Genomic DNA, 20,764 nt, shown 5'->3' with positions numbered 1-20,764 from the left:
GTTTTTATGGTTTTTACAAATTGGAGTGGTTTTCATTTGATCGCTCCTCTATATATAGAGAGAGAGAGAGATTTAATATATATATATATATATATATATATATAAAATCAAGATTTAATATTTGTCAACCGTAAAAATTCAAAATATATTTAAAAACTTATTTTAGAAATGTCAAAGGGATTTGGAAAGATAGTTTTATAGATTATATGTAGGCTCCAAGTATTCAACTTTGGCAGATGCTTCTCATAAATACTTTTCCTCACACTGACCAAGTCTTATATAAACACTTCATTCACCATCATCTTCAACATTCATTCAGCCTCTTATTATTAAGCCCCCAAAATGTCTTATTCAAAATTCCTCTTCCTCTTCTTCTTTCTCGTATCCGTAACTTTACCCCACGTTTCCGTCACCGTGGCCCAAACCCGAACCACAAACGTCGGAGTGATCATCGACGAACGTTTCCGAGCAGGGAAAGAACAAAAAACCGCCATCAAAATCGCTGTCCAAAAGCTTAATTCGGGGTCCAAGGACCACAAGTTGGCTGTTTATTTCAAGAATTCTAGTGGAGACCCTCTTCAAGTTGCTGCTTCAGGTTTGAAATAATTATTCAAAATTATATAATTAATGTTGAAATCTTCAAAACGCATAAATTATTGAAATTGAATGTAATTTTATTTTCAAATTTTTTATTGAAAACACTACAACAAAATTGGGTTTATAGGACCCTCTCAATTTTTAAGCGTCCTAATAAATTTCTTTATAGGACTTAATTTATAAGACAAAAAAAATGTCTTGTAATAAGTTTATATGATTTTTTTTTGACGTCGTATTAAGTTTTTTAGGACATTTTTAATATAAAGCGTCCCATTAGCAACTTTATATGACACTATTTGAAAAATTGTCCTATAAAAACAAGTGTCCTATAAAAAATGAGTTTATAGGACACTTTTGAGTAAAGTTGCTAATGCGACACTTTGTATTAAAAATGTCCTAAAAACTTGTTAAGACGCCTAAAAACGTCATATAAACTTATTATAACACCTTTAGATATGACGTTTTATGTTTTGGTCCTGTAAATGAAGTCATATAAAGCGGTCTATTGGGACGCTTAGAGATTATGGGGTGTCCTATAAACTTAATTTATGTTGTAATGAAAAATTATAACGAATTTGTTGTAGATATTCAAAGTCAAGAAACGTCGGGTTTGTATACACGTTTGATTTGGTTTCGTGTGGTTCGTGAGTTTTGGTGTTGAATCCCGTTATACCGTTACATGTTCTGTTTCAAACAATATTATATAAAAATGAATCATTGTGGGATTATATATATTTTAAAAAGAATTAATTACTGTTTAATTTTTTTTTTAAGTATATAATATTTATATACGGTAAATAGAACAAATAAACTCACACACTCTCCTCATCTTTGGTGAGGTTTGAACCCTTGATCTCTTTGAAGGCCAAAGACTCATATACCGCTAAGCCAAATGCCCTTTGGTTAATTACTGTTTAATTCGTGTCAGCTTTATTTCTCTTTCGATCTTGAATTGTATAACTAAAGTTTTATGAATGTGTATATGCTGTAGCGAACGAGTTGATTAACACGCAAAATGTACGGGTGATAATCGGGACGGATTCATGGGAGGAAGCTTCGATATTAGCGAAAATCGGAGAACGAGCTCGAATTCCGGTTATTTCTTGGACCGCTGCTAGCTTACAACCTCTGTCGCGTCTTCAATGGCCGTTCTTGGTGCAAATGACGGATCTAGACATGTCGGACGAAATAAAATGTATCACGACTATCGTACAATCGTATAATTGGAAAAGGGTTATCGTTATTTATGAAGACAACGTTTACGGTGGCGAATATCGGGCTTTATCGTTATTATCTGAGTCGCTTGAAATGGTTAATTCTGGAATCGAACACCGTTTAGTTGTTCCGCATTTCACTTCACCTTTTGATCCGAAAGAGACGATTCGTGATAGACTTGTGAACATCTTGAAGGAAAAACAATCACGGGTTTTTATCGTGTTGAGGTCGTCTTTACCGACAACAATCCGGGTATTTGAAGAAGCTAATAAGCTCGGACTTATCGGGAGAGACTCGGTCTGGATTCTCGGAGATACATTTTCTAGTTTTCTTGATTCTATTGACCCATCGGCTTTTCGACTCGTGCAAGGTGCTCTAGGCTTGAAGACGTACTATTCCGACAACAACACACGATTTCTAGACTTCAAATCTAACTTCAAGACGGTTTTCAGATCGAATTATCCCGAGGAAGATAAATTCGAGCCAGGAATCCATGCTATACGTGCATATGATAGCGTAGAGATGATCTCACAAGCATTAGATCGTTTAAGAAATCTCGATGACACCAACCATGATTTCCCAGAAAAGTTGCTGGATACTATTCTATCTAGCAACTTTTCTGGTTTGACTAGTACGATAGCTTTCCAGAATGGAAAGCTATCAGGACCTCGGGTTTTTCGACTAGTGAATATCATCGGAAAAAGTTACCAAGAGCTCGGATTCTTATCACCAGAGTCGGGTTTTTCAAACAATCTCGGATCGGTAGGTCACCATGGCCTTATAAGACAGTTAACCGTACACTGGCCAGGGGATCTCGTAACCAGAACTCCGAAAGGATGGGCGATGCCTAACGATAATAATAAAATGACGATCGGGGTACCGAATGGAACGTCGTTCGATAGGTTCGTGAAAGTGGAATGGATCCAAAGTTCGAACGAGACCAGATACTCCGGTCTTTGTATCGACGTTTTCGAGTTGGTAGTCGCCACTTTGGAAGTGGAATACGGTTACACGTTATCATACGAGTTCGTCAACCATACGGGCTCCTACAACGATATGGTGGATAAAGTCTATTATAAGGTACGCGTAAATTTCACCACCAAATCGATTGAAGGGGCCGGTTCAAATCAAAACCGTACATATTTTGAGAACTTGTAAATTAACTATTTATAACGATGAAATGCCACTACAACAAAATTGGATTATAGAACGACACCAACTTATAAGCGTCTTAATATACTGCTTAATAAGACTTAATTTGTAGGATCAAATAATAAAATATCTTATCTAAAGGCGTTGTAAATAAGTTTATAGGATGTTTTCGGACGTATTAACAAGTGTTTTAGAACACTTGTTAATACAAAACATCAATTAGCTATTTTATAGACACTTTTGAGAAAGTGTCATATAACTATAAAACATTTTTAAATAGTGTCTTATAAAATAATTAATACGACGTTTTCTAATAAAAATATCTTTAAAAACTTATTATGACGTCAAAAAACGTTCTATAACTTTATTACAACGCCTTTAGATATGATACGATCTTTTTTGGTCTTATAAAATTAAGTATTATAAAACGGTCTATTAGGATGTTTAGAAAATTTTGGCGTCCTATAAACTCAATTTTGATTTAGGGTTATTTATCACGGATAATTCATGAAATAGCTGGTTTTCAGGTTATCAAAACATTCACCGTTCTCGTCTGAACCTGTCTCATGCTTAAAAACGTTTAAAACATCATACGAATAGACCTGATCTAATGTTTCTTTTGTACGCATATTTCTTTGATGAAAAGAATTACGACGCGGTCGTTGGTGACGTCACGATATTGGCTAACCGGTCGAAGTACGTGGAGTTCACGCAGCCGTTTACAGAGTCGGGGTTGTCGATGGTGGTGCCGGTGAAATCGGAACCGTATATGGCATGGAAGTTTATGAGACCATTCACAGTTGAGATGTGGTTAGCCACATTTGGCATATTGTTCTACACTATGTTTGTGGTTTGGTTCATGGAACATCAAGTGAACCAAGAGTTTAGAGGTCCATGGAAAGAACAACTTGGAACTGCTTTATGGTTCACTTTCAATTCACTTTTCTTCTCTCATAGTAAGTATATCTGCTTCTTTATGAAACCGAGTTTTTTTACCTAAGAGTAGAGATGTAAAAAAAGTCCAGGCCCGAAGCTCGGCCCATACCTGCTCGAGTTCGGCCTAAAAAAGGCTGGGCCTAGTAACCCCAAAGTCTGGTCTAGAGTTTGGGGGGCCTAGGCCCAACCCGAAAATGTCCGACTCGAAGAAACCTAGAAAATCTTGTTAAGCTAGAAAAAGCCTAAGAAAGTTTGGCCCGAAAAAGCCCAAAAAATCTAACTTATCAAAACCCCTTTTCAACTCCAAAGCCCGTCTGGACCTTTTTTACTCAATGAAAACGGGCTAGAAAATTTCGGGCCCAGTATAAAAAGAACCCTAGGCCTTATGTACCTCTACGTGAGGGCCATGATGGACCCTCGACCCAAAAAATTTGGGGCCCAATTGTCGACTGACTAGAGTCGAACCTCCAAAAAGATTAGAAAGTCCGGTCTACCCCTCAAATCCTACCTTATGTAGGATTTACTGGGTTTTGTTTGATTTGATTTTATGATTCAATCAAGAGTAGAGTTTTTTGTATAGCTATCTGACGTAAATGTATGAATGCAGGAGAGAAGATACAAAGCAATCATAGTAAGGTGGTCGTGATGATATGGCTATTCGTCGTGTTCATCTTAACGTCCAGCTACACGGCTAGCCTCACTTCGATGCTCACGGTTCGTGTACTCGAGCCGACTGTACGAGATATAGAGTGGCTACGGAAAAACAACGCATCTGTGGGATGCGATCCCGATTCGTTCGTGAGCGAGTACTTAATGGATGTTCTGAACCTGAAAAACATCATGAATGTATCGACGCAAGATCAATATCCGGAATACTTTAAAAACGGAAGCATATCTGCAGCCTTTCTCGAGCTCCCATATCAAAAATACTTTCTCGAAGAGTATTGCAACAAGTACACAGCAGTCGCCCCTTCGTACAAATTCGGAGGTCTAGGCTTCGTGAGTATACAAAATCACTGTTTTTTAAGTATATAATATTTATATACAACAAATACTCACACACATGTCTCACTTCACCAAAGTTTGAAACATGAGTTCCTAAGAGTCTGGTTTTACCAGTAACTCGGATACCGCAGGACCAATGCCCTTTCACTGGTCTTTGTCGTCAAATATGAAAACATTACTAAAGGCTTTAATTGTGCATCTTTGTAGGTTTTCCCGAAAGATTCTCCGATAACTGATGATGTCTCGGAAGCTATTTTAATGCTCTTGCAAGACGGACAGATCCGCGAGCTCGAAAACAAATGGCTTAATACCTCGCAGAACAGCTCGAGATGCATTCCAAAGGTGGAATCACAACGACTGAGCCTAGCAAACTTCTGGGGAATATTCCTCATTTCGGGCCTCACTTCGACATTAAGCCTTGTAATTTTTCTCTATCGGTTGCTTCATAATCAAATCGAGCAACGCATTATTAGCTTCAATGGCTCTCATTGGGGAAACGAAAACCGTTGGAGGAAGGCACTCAGACTTATTCAGATCGTCCTTTACTTGAACCCAAATCGAATCCAACCACCAGAAAGTTCGAACTCTGTGGAGGTTTGGAATCACCGTAATCCGCCGAGATGGGAGTTGGTGAGTCCGACGGAGGTCCCCGAGCATTTGGAAATCGGTAGACCTACTCAACTCGAAATTCCCATGAGAAAAATGGATCATACTGGCTAAGATTTGCAATAGGAATGACGGTAGAATTTAAAACAAATATAACCAAACCAACCCTGTATATCCCGTATGTATATTTTTTTAAACAAATATATCTTGTATGTATATTCTTTTAACAAATGGATTAGAAAATATGTATAAGTTTAGATACTTGATATGCTCGTATTCGATCCGTTTGAAGACTACAAAACCCGGTTCTTAAAATACGTCAAAAACCACATACAGAAACCATCCGGGCTCTCTGGCCATAGAGCTCGTAATCATCTCCGATGGAAGGTAATTAACGGAAATACAGAAAGAAAAAAAAAATCTCAAAACATGAAATGCAAAACGCCTAAATCATCTAGGTTTGAAAGTGTCGATCGAGATTAGCCCGTGTTTTTCTTTTGTTAGATTTGTGTTTCCATCTCGTACCTCCATTGCAGTTTTGTCGTTATTTATGTTAACGAAGATGGGAAGCAAAAGTTAACGATAGCCTCTTCCACGACCACGTCTACCCCATCCCCGCCCCTGGCCTCCCCTCAAACCACCTCTGCCGCCATATGGTAGACCTTCGAATGCCCTATCAACGAGCTGGTTGCCACCTCCACGACCCCTTTTGTTTGTTTGGTTGCCAGAACCATTTAGGGCGTTACCAGGTCGTTTCCCTCTGAGGAACCAAGAAAAATGGAAATTTGTTAAGGAAAACGAGACCACTTTCTAGTACATGATACTCTACTGAATACTTACCCGGTGCATCATGTTTTATCTCACGATTTTCTTTTTATCTAATGTGCATTTACTAAATACTTACCCGGTAAGCACTTACCGGGTTATTTACCTTACTGAATAAGCATGGCAAGGGCTGAGAATCTTACTCGGTAAGAGCGATGATGAAGATGGAGAGTCTTATCCGGTAAGTGAGGGTGACAACTTTTACCTGGTATACACTACCATTTTAATGGACTACAATCTTACCCGGTAAAGTAAGTTTGAGCCGGTAAGCGCTCAGGTAAACGGCTCCTAAGGCTAGGATTTAAGATATTGATTAACATATATTTGTTTCACAATGTGAAACTTTTTTACATGTTGTGAAACAAAAAATATGCATAAAAAAGTTTGACATTATGAAACAAATACTCCTTCCATTCCAAAATAAGTGTCTAAATTACTATTTTAGCTTGTCCCAAAATAAGTGTCCACTTTCAAAAGTAAATGTTTACTTTACCATTCTATTCTTAATCATGAGATGGGGAAAATTTATCTGTATAATTAAGGGTAAAATTGTCTTAAAGTGTAATAATTACACATTCTTAAATCTGTGTGTTTTTCATTGTGGACATTTATTATGGAACGAAGGGAGTATATGTTAGTTAATAAATTAAATCCCCCATTCGATGAAAAAAATCATGTGAAATAATACCTAAAGGCTAAAGATAACTAGGAGGTCCCAGGTTCAAATCCAAGGAGGAATAAAACTCCCCTTGTGGCCACGGAGGTTCAAATGTGGTGATTCCGGGCTATCTGCAAAGCAGGTGGTTGCCCTGGGATTAGTTGGCTCGCATAGCGGGTTGGATATCCAGGTTAATAAAAAAAAGGCTAAAGATAAAAGTTCTTAGGGTTCTCAATCTTTTTGTGGTTCTCATTTGATTATGCCCCATTGGACATAAACCAAACAAACCAAGTAAATCCCATATGAAGTAGGGTCATAATGTATGCAGACCTTTTCTCTATATGCAGAAACTGAACGTATAGAACTTTAATCAAACCGACAGTTTTCAATTACCATACAAAAAACAACACTAGAAAAATGTGATGCTTATAGAGAGTTTGTCGTACGTACCCCGCTGTGTTTGCTGGCCCCACAGTTTTCACGTTTTCGTTCCAGGATAGGTTAATCCTTTTGTCTCCGATAAATGAAGGTGCTTTTGAATGCAACGGCTAAATTAAGCCAAAAAAAGAGCACGTTAGATCCTGTATCGTTTTCAAGTACCTTTATAGGATTGTGCGTTTTTAATGTTTCAAATGAGAAAAATAAGAGGCATTAGTTTTGTTTTAACAAAGTTCAAGCGTATGTTTTTTTTATCACTCTACTACTAAAATTCATTTACTTGACCATCGTACTTCATGTTCCGTTCAATCTTGCCAATTGCTCCTACTTTTTGGTCAGAAAATGACATGTTGGAGATATCTGCCGCTAGCGAGAGTCTTAATAGCATCATTGTAATAGAGGCAATGTGAAATTTTCTTCTCATTATGGTAGAAAATGAAATACTAAAATAGGATAGGAACATAAGATACAATGACAAAAATAGAACAGTTGTGTAGTTAGTAGTATAGTGACCAACATTTATTTTACAAACAAGTGTGAAATGAACTCTTTTCCAGGAACATGAGGGCATTAGGGTAATTTACTAACACCGTGTTCTCGAAGTTGGAAAGAAAAGAAAGAAAAGGGATGGAAAATAATGAAAAGGAAAAGAAGTAAGTTTTTTATTTGTGTTCTTGAAAAGAAAAGAAAGGAATGGAAAGAAAACAATTTTCATGTTCTTGAACCGAGAGAAAGAAAAGATGTCATTTACATGTATACCCTTTATATTTGTTTTTATCACTTTTCCTTATGAGAGTATTTTTGTCATAAAAGATCATAAACTCCTTTCAGATTTTCTTTCCCTCCCTTTCTTCCCTGAAAAAATGGGTCATTCACAACCACTGATGAAGGATTCCTCGAAAAGTTAAGGAGACCAAGCTCACGAGCTTATTATCTCAGGTCAAATCAGTGGATGAGTTGTGGTTAGGGGTGAAATGCCACTCGAACCCAGAGCCAAACCTTCCCGTCGATGTGAGCTCTTGGGGAAGATCGGCCTGTTTTGACTCACTCGTGGGATCCGGGCGGTCCGGGGGGAACCACCATGGCTCCTCCTCAGGAGAATAGATGGGGTGATTCAGGTCTCCTTCGTATACGCCAGGAGTCCATTGATGAGAAGGGGCTGAGGAAAGCTTGCTCTTTGGAGAGCACAGTACGATGAAAGTTGTAAGCTGTGTTCGGGCCCATTTCGCTCGCCGCTACTACGGGAATCGCTTTTGCTTTCTTTTCCTCTGGCTACTAAGATGTCACATTTGGGAGGAAACATAAATGATAATTTCCTGCCTATTCCTTTCCTTTCCCTCTTAAAAAGTTCAGAGGAACACGTTTTTTTTTCTGTTTCTGTTTCTGTTTTACCCTCCGTTCCCTCCCTTTCCTTTAAAATGGTTTCGAGAACACAAACGGGAAGATCAAGCATGTATACACTTGCATAAAATAAATATTATAATTCCATTACCTGTGCCATTGCCAAAATGTTATTGCAGGTGCGCAATCCTGTTGTGGCATTCTGCTTTTGGATTTTCTGCAGATTCAAAGATTATGATGATGAAATACAGCCCAAAAAGAAAGTGAGGGAACGTACATGGTAGCTATTTATGAACTCACAATTCTAGCCTTTTCTTCATTAGATATAGCGGTACCCGTTGTCTTATTTTGCTGACCCATTCCTTGCGTTAATTTCTTCATTGTAGCTTTAGTGAGGTCTTCAACACAGGTCAACCTGAATCACCAGGAGTATAAATACTAGTAGCACCTATAAAGATGCAGGTGAATATTTGAGAAAGAAGCAAAAGCCGAGTATTTCTGATTTTTGGAAGTTTGTTTTTGCTTCAGAGGCAGAGAGAAACCGTCATATAAGGTCAAGTTAACGACCCCTCCATCCCATAAAAATTGGAACACTTCCATTTTGGATTTCCTATGATAATTGCAACATTTTTAGAGTTACCTATTTGCCCATTCGTGATATTGATTTTGGTCCATAAGATGCCCTTACTTTGGCATCATTGGAGGGTATTTAAGATATTTGACAACTAGTCAAACGATCTAATAGAAGTCCATGTCAATCAAATATTTCAATAAATAATGGAACAGAAAGAGCAGTGCATAAAACTACTGGTTTGTACTACCACTGGAATATGATTGAGATCCCTCTATGGCTCTATCCCATGTTACAACAATTTCTATTGGATGTCCCACATTAATTGCAAGATTTCTCTCTCCAGCAAACCTTCAAGCCAAATTTTACCTATTTGCACCCATTTTCATCATTATATAGCATCTGTGGTATTGAGTTTGGTAGACAAGATTCACTTATAATTTGAAAACCAAAAGCTCATTTAAAAACATGGCCCCTATGGCCTATAGAAGGAATTTAGACATTATGTTTATAGTCAAACAAATTATTAACATTAAAGTAGAATCAATTATTGCAATTTTCATGCGAGAAGGGAAGTATATCACTTAGAGATTAGTTCCATCGTCTAACCGATGTGCACACACCACCAGAGAAATAATATGAACTTCTTCATTTACTAATGACAGTGGCGGACCCATGAAATTTTCTGAGCGGGAAAGATCAAGGGTCGACAAAGTAGCTTTGACTTTACGGAAAGTCAATGCGGTTTGACCTGAGTAAAAGTCAAAATTGTGTTGATTTGGGGAATAAAATACATTTTTTTCAAATGGAATCGACCTTGACGATTAAAATAAATATATGTTGCCTTGAAATTTGAAAACGAGGTAAGAAACAGTGACTTTTAAGATGAACATGCAATGAAAAGGAAAATAAATCCTGAAGAAAAGTAATGAAGTCAAAATGGGGGGAAATAAACAAAAAGCTGCCTTGGCGTAGCAGTAGTTATGTGTATAGATTTACTTGAGGTTGTGAGTGAGTAAGTTCGATTCTTGTAGTTGTATCTTTAGTTCTTTACTGTTAATATTTTTAGTAGTACCATTGTTGGGCCCATGGGCCTGTCCTAGGAACCGAAATTTAAAAGATAAAAATTAAATATTTGCTAGATGTAGGAATTGAACCTGTAACCTACTGTAAGTCACAATTTAATTCATCTATCTAAACCATCTCACCCGTGCTTGGTATCTCTTATAAATTTGGTTTCAAAATATTTGAGAGCACCCTTCAAAATCAAGCGGGTGCATTTTGCAGATGCCTAATTTTTTTTCTCTTACAATAATCGAGTGAGAGGGAGCCCGCTCGGCCCTTAACAGGTCCGCCCTTTAGTAATGAAGTCCTAACTCCCAAAGTTGAAACTTAATACAAGCATGTGAACTTGTATGAACTTGGGATCCCATATGAACTTGATTTGAGAAGCAAAAAGTAAACATTTGAGGCCATTACAAACAAATTACCTTTCCGTGAAATCCTTGTAAAACTCTGTGAAGTCCTCACCAAGCCTATCTGATGGCTGCCCGGTCACTATTTTATAACCGCATAAGCTATTAGTGGCATTTGGAGCCTGTCTTACAATAAACGCCAATCAGACATTCAACAGCTGGATGGTATAAGAAATGCCAAAACACGTTATTATAAAGAACGCTCACCTTGTTAGCTAAATGGTGGAACGTGTACAACAAACACTCAACATATGTGAAGTTCATCTCTTCTCCGGTTTTCCTTAGAGGCATATACTTCTGAGATAAAGAAACGTGACAAGAAGTACATTACAGGAAGTACAAGCCACAATGCACTAATTTGCAGAAAGCTATAGTTAAAATATAGCTTACTCATCATTTAGATCAAAGAGTTACACATGAAGAATGTCAAAATAGCAATAATAACACTGATATGTAACATAATAAAAACCAAACCAAACCAAACAAGCCCAGTATGTCCACCTGGGGCGGGGTCTGGGGAGGGTGGGATTTATGCAGACCTGACCACTATCCAAAAGAGTAGAGCGGCTGTGTCCGTGAAGACTCCTGGCTTGTGCAAAGTGTGTGAAAAGTAAAGACAAAATTTGCTCAAAAAATTTGTGGAACTAGAACATAGGAACTTGATAGAACAAAACATACAAACAGAAGCAGATTAACTTAATTTTGGAATGTAACATAATAAGAACATGAAGGCATTATTATTTTGAAAAAGAAACCTTTTTTGGTACTACACGACAAATTGTAGGTTAACTAAGGCTTATGCTAATAGCTTCAAATAAAAGGAATCAAAATCTCCAAGGAAGTAGGACAAGTCTAGAATCCAGCAAAACATAAATAGAAGGGGGTCTACGTCAAGTCTAGTTAATGACTTAAACACCACATGCAATCAACCAAGAGCGAGGACATTCAGCCAAACTTGTAACTATTTGATCCGGGTTGTTTACAAGAAGACTAGAAAGAATATAAGGAATTGAACTCAGAATACATACAGGCTTGCATTTCTTTCGGTTCAGGAAGAGTGCTTAGACAAACCAATCAATATGCACCTTTTCAGGAAACAATAGTGTACCTTCAAGAGCTGAACATTTGAGGGAAGGATCTGCCTCGAATCTTGAGGTGCTGAGTAAGGTGAACTCTCTGCAAGGTTCTTGAGCAAGTCTACTTTCCGTTCTTCAGGAAGCTGCAAAGGAAATGAATGGTTAGCAAAGAAACTATGAGTTAATGTTAGGGGATATCAATCATTCAATCTCCCTATCCATCAAATAATTTTAAACCTAATTCCTACGAGAAATATATATCTTGGAACTTCTACAAGCCATTTCCTGGGTGAAAAAAACAGAACATTCCATCCCAAAGCTTCCCTATTACCTTCAATCATGAACAAAGGATTTCAAATATAAAACATCCAAAAATAAATGATTAGTTATTTGTCAAACTGCTATTTGAATATCCACTATGTTCACATACTAATATCTGGTCTCTCCATTGCAACTATGCAGTAAATAGCTTGTGGTGCCTAAGTTTAAGTCACCAAACCTAAGGCATCAGATCTAAAATTATATTTAATCATCAACAATATTGCTACTAGTATCAGGTGCAAAATACATAGAAACATTGTTACAAATAAAAGACATTAAAGATGGAAAATATTGCATGTATATTGATACATAACCAAATTTAAGCAAATAATGCATCTTCCTGAGAAAAATACAGAAACTTGAGCTGCTAATAGGAGCACACTTAAGAGATTCTTTTGTTAACCAAAAGTACAGACTAAAAAGAAAACTTTACCAAAAAAAGACTAAAAGAGAAAAGATGTACAAACGATGTTGTCTCATCCACATCTATATAAAATTAGACCAAAAGCCAATGCTACTTCTACACAACTCAAATCGCCTTTTTGATATAAGTAGAAGTCAAACTAACACCAAAATCAGTAGATTGAAATGCAAGTTTGTATGTGAGAGCCCATAGCAAATGATAGAATATAGAGAGCTTGTGTCAGAGAGAGGATGTCTAGCATCAGAAATAAATAAAACATAGAGAGACATGCCAAGAGTCTTCAAATTCCCCATTCTCACATAAGTAAGATCATTCTCCTCCTCCCAGTGTGTTATTTAGATAATAAAACTAATAGCCAAAGGCTTGTAAGAGCAAAATTTCCATATACTTGTGTCTTCCCCAAGACCAGTGTCCTTAAGATCACAATGCCACATTAATGATAATTTGGGAGTTTGTTGCCACTATATTCCTTTCAAAGAATAACAGTAAGAATAATGCCAATAATGACCCAATGACACAAGTATAATCATTCTGGCAAGACAAAATACTTGCAAAGGTGATTAACACGAGAAAAAATGGGCGGTTATTCTATTTTCATCATACAATGATTATTCGATTGAGGTTATTCTAAGCTGTAACTTCAATCAAATAAGAATAGTTTCTTTTGTTGGTAGACTATTCCAGTAAGATGGAATCGAATCCGGTTCCCATATTTATTTCTTAGTTCTTATCAATKCCTGTAATGTAAAAAAGAACAATTTGAATATTTAATTTTTTAATATTGAATAGAAGGACAAAGATTATTACCTTATCGAAAACAGGGAGAATGTGCTTGTTTAAATAATTGAGAAACTTGCTACTTGAAGCACCCCTCTGCATATAATATAGGACTTCAGTTCAAAAGAAAGGCCAATCTGCTGGAGCTAGCAACAATTAATATAAACACCAAAGAGACGTACTACAAAGAATGGAAGAGCCATATATAGGCATGATATTAATCTATCAACATGGTCCCCATCTGAAACCTGCATTTTGATGGCCATAGTCAGCAAAAGTTACATACTCAGCAAGTTACACCAAAGTTTAGAGTTATATACAGAAAAAAGTGTAATGGTCTTGAAAAAAGAAAATGGAAGGGAATCGTAAGGATTATGCCGCTTACAATATTTAGGTTCCATCACAACATTTTTTTTTTTTTAGAAACTAGATGGATCATGAGGACTTCGTCCACACCAAAAAGATCCATATGGACCAAAAGGTGAAAAAGGTGAAAAAGGCAAAATTAAAAAGCCTAAAAAGGAAAATGGATGGACCTGAACAAAACAACAGAAATAAAGAAACTTGATTATTAACAAAGAGCTGATATCTGACAAGTTCTGTGGTAGAAAGTGATGGGACCGGGAACCATGGACCACATGTAATGACATGTGAAATTCTTAAACTCTTGAATGATTATAGTTGTGCAACAAAGAAATAAAAACAGCATCAGCATACGTTGAAACATCAAGGCAGAAAAAGACGATAATTACATGGATAACAATAATGAGAATCATCTGCGGCTTGATAGAACTAGATTCTTGTAACTAGCCCCAAGTAGTTAGCATAAACAGATGACAAGATGTAATTCAGTTAAGTAAATAATGCTCGCAGCCTGAGCTAAAGTGTTGACAACATGAAACAAAGAATCAGAGTACACCATATATACAAAGGAAGATGTTGCGCTTCTATTAACTGATACAGCAGATGCCTCTTAGTGACAAATCCATTTAGCAACCATCAACAGATCTAACTCCTCTACTTGAAGCGAAACCTCAAGAAAAGCATTACAGCCCAGCCTCACTGGGAGTACCAGAAAAGATCCTTTCCTCTATTTGGGAGAAGATCATGGAGGACATTATAAGTAGAGGTGCATACTGTCCCTTTCAAAAGAAATCAAGGCCCTCTCGACTAACATATTAGGACCTGTTACCAAGTCCAATATATCCAACCAACAAAACCATCTGAGCTTGATGGAGATTAATCTGTCAACATGATATGACTCCTGGCAATACAAAGGAGTCGATTGAGCAACCATAAACCATTTTAAGCATCTTTCCAAGGATTCCATTTAAGCTGGGAAGAAATTATGGTTCTTGTTCTAATGCTTAAAACAGACTGCTAAATTCGTCATCAACAATGACAAGCCCTTCATCTCAAACTACTTAAGGTAGGCTAAAAGTGAAACCAAGAAATCAGAGCACAGTTAAATTGTAAGGCCAATTTTAACCGAACAGAACAAGGAACAGAAGAATACAGCAAATTCAATTCCATCCATTAGTTTGTGCAGAGATAAATGGCATTCTCATAGAACCTGTGAACCTTAATTTTTGCTCCAGTGGATGGAATTCCTTCTAACCAGGAATGTAAATTAGCTCACAAGATTAATGGATGGATTCCAAATTTGTAGTGCCTCGGTCCTAAACATGTTTGAATTCCTGCTACAGCGGATCTCCTCCTCCTGCATTAGCTTTGTCTGGTTTTTACACAGTGCAATCACAAACTAATCACAGCTTTATTTCGTCCAAGTGCAAGCCCAGTTGAAGAGAGATCCTCATAGAATAAGTTCAACAACCTCGTACTTGGATTAAATGGAAAACTAAATTCTAAGTAAATTATAGCCAGCATTTGTGGAGCCTCTGTTAATATTAGATTCTTCAAACTTAAGATCACCATGCAAAGAGTGCTAATGTGTCATATGTTTTGACCTGAAGCTACTGCAGATGCTCAAATCCACCTCCCTGGTCTGTATTGGAATAATGTTGCTTACAAGTTCATCTTTCATAAAAATGTACCATCATATATTCATATACACACATTGAACTCATCAAGAGTGATCTCTTGTTATGTCAGAAAACGATGTAACTAGCCTAAAATGAACAGAACTTTCCACAATCAAGCTCAAATAATTTTCTCGATTCCTACCTAGGTTCAAAATATCGTAAAAACTAGTAATCTTGAACTGCCTGCCTTTTGGTAAGGGAAAGCTTCAGAAAATTAGGAAAAGCACAACTGCTTCATAATTACTATAAACATGCACGGAGCATCGTCAAATCTGACAATCATTTTGCTTGTATATATGTACTACAACCAAATGTATCCTGTAGCCTAAGAATGCCCACCAGAAATATAGACAGTGAAAGAAACAGAAAAAAACATCACACACTCACACTGAACTGTGCATCTAGATCAGCTTGTCCTTCAATGATTTCAACAAGCTCTTGGACACACTCGGTAGGAGCTTTCTCTCCAAATATGCTCAAACTTTTTAAAAAGTCCATGAACATCTTGAACTCTGCTCCAGTAACATCTTGTAAACTCTGCAACGTAATGCAATTGAAGCGCATTAGTATAGTTACCAAATTAAGCTGAAGTGCACTATATAAAACCGAACTTCAAAAAACATAATCCGGATTTTTGTAATTTAAAGCATATAAAAAACAGAAGCTAAATGGTAAAATGAGAAATATAAGTGATTACAAAGAATATTAAGTAAACCTGTAAAAGATAATATTAGGAACATACTTTTTTAACTAGATCAGTTATATGCCTTTCCATCTGCTCCTGTGGCTTCAAGAGCTCAGATTTCAGAGGAAACACCTGTAAAATGTTTAATTAGACACTATTTGCATTTTGAAATAAAAAATTACAATCATCGTCAGGCATCAAAAATTGGTCTTCTCACCTTGTCCCTGATAAAGATCAAGGTCCTCTCACGAAGATTATCATCTGTAACTGGTTCATCAACGCTCTCAATGTGCTTGAATAATGCCGTCAAGGATGCTGCAAGCATATATTATTAGTTTACAGTTACAGTGACTGATATAGGTAGAACCAAAGTTATCCTACTATTCCAAAGTGTGCAACATTGGCACCAAACATGAAGGAAGTACATAAGAGAACACAAAATGACAATAGAAAAATTAAAGGGATTTTAAATCTGAGAATCATATAATATCGTAAATATTACTATAGACATAATAAAAAAAGTAAAGATCCATCAGGTATTCAGGTTTTAATTTTGTCTCAACGGTTGTTATGTAGCATGTACGAGTTCTTATAACAGCACATATCATCTAGGAGTTCTGTCAGCTCAGTACAACTCAGCACCTTTGGAAGAACCCTGCATATGCATTAATATAAATTGCTTCCTATACACTCCTTATCATCGCCCTCATGTCCCAAATAGTAATTTCGTTTTTCTCAATAATAATAAGGTTCACACTTCACCAACCATCCCTACAATGATGTCCCAGGAAGGATGTGTCTTATAACACTCACAATAGATAATGGGAAGGTACATCCTCCCCCTGTCCTCCACTTCCTAATAATAACCTCGGAATTTCAAAAGAAAAAAGAGCATTGGACATGCAACTGAACCTCCCTATTTCCAGTAGTTACCCAAGATCAACAATTCAGTGTTTTCTTCTAGATTGATCACCGGCTCAGTGCAAAACACAAAATTGTTTCCATATTTTCATTTTGATTCCCTCCCCCCCGGTCACAAGTTTCTCCCTTGTTATATTTTGCTATAAGAGGTTGGGTATTTAAAACGGTGTCTAGCAAATTGCAAAACATGCATAGCATCACTGATGTACCTTAAACTGGTTAATTGATAGAAGGCTAGTTGCAAGCTTTAATAGCATGATTGTAATATAATTTACCTTTCACATCCTGTCTCAATAAGGACATAAGAGCTTTATGCACTGCATCACGTTCCACGTTTTCCTCTGGAAAAATTGAAGTACTTGAGGTCACATGTATATATCTCAGTGCAGTTAGTCAAAATAAAAACTTAAAAACCAAACTTACCAGCTATGAGAAGTTGTGCAAGTATGTCAACAATCTTCGAAATATGCTCTGGTGTATCCTTGCAAAAAAGAGGAAGTCCACGGATCGCTTGCACCCGTATCTTTTACGAAATGAACAACCAAAAATATTAAGAGCAAAGGACTTCAGCTGAAAGGAATTCTTATGCAAGCAATTGCAAGAGAAATTTATCATGTGCACTAAAATAAACACAGAGATATCATCGAAGTGTGTGCTTCGTCCACAAAACAAATTTATGCAAAGAATTTCAGGTGTACAAGCCTCTATACTAGGGTATGAAGGTAGGATGTATGCGGCGGACCTTGCCTCTACCCCTTAAGGTAAAGAGCTTGTTTCCATGAAGACCCCCGACTTGCAGAACAAAAATTAAAAGGAAGTGGGTGGGTAAAGTAGCAAAAAAACTAAAGTTGACATACAATAAAAGAGTCACGCATGTAAATGCATTAATTAAGACATGAAAAGTAGGAAAAAGAAAACAGAAACAACCCTTTCCCTGCCCACCCTCTACCTTCTACAAACTACCCCTCCCTTGCCCACCCTCTGCCTTCTCCAAACTACCCCTCCCTTGCCCACCCTCTGCATTCTCATTATTAACCATGAACTTGAGGTCATAGTAACCACAAGCATGCCATTTAGCAGAGCTCTAACCTTGAAAGTGTTAATGCTGGGTAAGAGTATATGATGATAGACCATCACTCAACTATCAGTTTTTTACCACAACTAATGTGTGTATAACCTTGAGGTCATAGTAAGCAAGCTTACCCATTGGGCATAGCCCCGTCCTTGCAAAAGTGAATGCTGGGTAAGTGCATATGGAAGTAGACCACCACTCAATTATCTATTGATACACCTAATATGTGTAATATATACCCAGGAGTAATTTCTTCCAAGTGGCCACTGCTTTAAAAGGATTGCTACTCTTGGGAAAGATAGCTCTGTAGAGAAAGTTCCGATATAGCACAGCCAACCCCAGCAATGCCAGATACTTGGATGTGTGGGACCACTTTCATGTTAATTAGTGAACTGATGTGCAGAAACCTGTTTCTTATACTCCCCCAACACTAAAAGTCCCATATTCCAATGATGATGTGGCCTCTTCACAACCCTGCAGACCAGTCATACATAGATCAAAGGCTTCGATGAGCAATGTTAGGAATTTAAACTGCACTCACTGACAGACTATTTACCACCGTAACTTCTATCATTCACCATCAATATTGTCTAACCTGCTAGCTTAAGCATTAATACATCCTCAGGTCCTGAACCAAAGCGAGTTCTAACATGTGCCTATACGTAATCAAAATTGTGGTTCAAGATTCTCCTTCAGTTGGAACATCACCTTTGGCATTAAGCCCCACACAAATTACAAAAACATTAAGAAACGTAATTAGTTTACAAGATATTGGTTTCCCCTTAATGAAATACATGCAGTACTATAGAATCTAATTAGCTTTGGTATATGAACATTGTCATTCTCTAGATGGCTCAAATTAGATTAGCTAAATTGCTAAATAACTCAATGGGCTTTAGCATCAGCAAGACACTGGCTACATTAGCATTTACATTCAACTACCAGGCATTGAGGTTCCATTTGGAATGGGCGTTCTTGATTTCTTTCTCAACAACTGACACTAATGTAACTTCGTTTAATCATCAATTTAACTCTTCCTTGCAACTTAGGTAGTCATGTATACATAGGTGTATGAGACTAGTTGTGTGTCAATAAGCACACGTGGGCATGCTAACGGCTAACTTGATTATGTTACTCAGCAGTGTATTACTCTGCTAATATTTTATGCATGTTCCTTACATCTTTCAAATTCTGGTTCTCTTATAATAAATTCTTGTACTAACAGTCAAGCTTTCGACCTAAAGCTCTGTCCTTGATTGTCCATCCATTACATTGTTTTAATTCTGTGATTATAAACGTTGAATGCAAAGGTTACTTAATCTTGTAACATAATAACTTGTTGATTGCTTTATGGCATCAATATACCAGTACCAGCTCTAACTACACAAATATCCAAAAACTAATTCAATTTAAAAAAACGCTAACCCCAAGCTCTTCTGCTTCACATAAATCCAGATGTGCATCGACTGCAGTCCCCGATAAACCAGGGAAGAACTTGAAGAACCTAGGAATCAGTTGAGCAGCTAATTGCCTCGCCTTTACACTTGAGCTTCTTGCTGCCTCAATAATACTCTTGTAATCGTCCACATTCTATACAGCAACAGCAATACCAAAAGAAACAATATAAAAACCCTAATTTCTCAATATTCATCGCAAAAAGACCCTAGAAATATAAATCATTGAAAACCTGAGACTTGTCTTTGGCCTCGCTGAGTCGTTCTCCATACACATAGAGCTTTTCAATGTCTTTGGCGTCGTTGGAAGCGTCAGCCATTGCTGATAACGATGCGCACTACTGTTCCAACACCACTAAATTCTGTCAAGAGAAGGTAATGCGAAACTGAATGGAGATTGCTTGTAGGAATTGATATGGATTGATGTGAGAATGATGAACGAAGAGGTTTTGGCGATGGCTGCAGAGAGTATGTAGAAAGGTTTGATTATACGGGCTGAAAACACTTTTCTTGTTTGGGGCGTTTAAGACAATAACTAGTTTTACAGGGTGTGTTTTATAAAATCATTTTAACAACAGTGAATTACGTTTTTGGTGTCTATGGTTTGTTAACAATTGCAACTTTAGTACCTGTAATTTGGAAATTGTGGTTTTCGTCCTTAGGTTTGTAATTAATTGCCATTTTCATCCTTATAATTTATTATTGTTTTAGTCCCTATGGTTTACAATATCTTACCGTTTTTTATCCCTTGTTTTTGGAGGTAGGAATTAGTCCAGGGACAAAAATAGCAATAAACTACAAACCATAACAATGAAAATCGATATTCTAAACCACACGTACGCAAATTGAAATTATTAACAAACCATACACGAAATTGTAATTTACTCTTTTAGCAGTTTGGAAAAACCCGACCAAAACGATTAGCCCAACCCAAAACTAGGGTTGGACACGGGTTAGGTTGGCTGAATTTGAAATATTTGAACAATCCAACCCAATGTTTGCTGGGTTGGTCGGATTGGCTGGGTTAAAACTTTAGTATATCATTTTATGATCTAGTTAACTGTTTTTGTGTTTAAATATAGTAAAAAATCAAAATGAGAGCATACAAATAAATTAACAATTACACAAGAGACATTAAAAGGTTTTGCATGAGACTTTCTGTTAAGGCTAACA

At 37.0% G+C, this 20,764-nt stretch overlaps 2 protein-coding genes across 2 annotated transcripts; one reads left to right on the top strand and one right to left on the bottom strand.

The window, feature by feature from the left end:
- The first annotated feature begins 342 nt into the window (after positions 1-342).
- Positions 343-5,749, top strand: LOC112526841 (glutamate receptor 2.7-like). Its single transcript, XM_025137263.1, has 5 exons — positions 343-595; positions 1,589-2,892; positions 3,611-3,920; positions 4,508-4,899; positions 5,113-5,749. Exons 1-5 carry the CDS (start codon positions 343-345, stop codon positions 5,623-5,625), a joined length of 2,772 nt encoding a protein of 923 aa, XP_024993031.1. The 3' UTR covers positions 5,626-5,749.
- Positions 5,750-5,793: 44 nt separating this feature from the next.
- On the bottom strand, positions 5,794-20,048 carry LOC112526999 (apoptosis inhibitor 5-like protein API5). The gene is made up of 16 exons (XM_025137463.1): positions 19,825-20,048; positions 19,563-19,727; positions 17,489-17,588; positions 17,341-17,406; positions 16,362-16,459; positions 16,202-16,276; positions 15,847-15,996; positions 13,600-13,665; positions 13,448-13,513; positions 11,928-12,038; positions 11,027-11,116; positions 10,835-10,941; positions 9,074-9,188; positions 8,925-8,990; positions 7,445-7,542; positions 5,794-6,271 (listed from the first exon to the last, which is right to left on the bottom strand). The coding sequence occupies exons 1-16, from the start codon at positions 19,909-19,911 to the stop codon at positions 6,088-6,090; spliced, it is 1,644 nt and encodes a 547-aa protein (XP_024993231.1). The 5' UTR covers positions 19,912-20,048; the 3' UTR covers positions 5,794-6,087.
- Between the last annotated feature and the right edge of the window lie 716 nt (positions 20,049-20,764).

Source organism: Cynara cardunculus (assembly GCF_001531365.2).
Source record: "Cynara cardunculus var. scolymus isolate 2C chromosome LG 14, CcrdV1, whole genome shotgun sequence".
Taxonomy (NCBI): Eukaryota; Viridiplantae; Streptophyta; class Magnoliopsida; order Asterales; family Asteraceae; genus Cynara; species Cynara cardunculus.
This window is presented reverse-complemented; position numbering and strand designations above follow the sequence as displayed.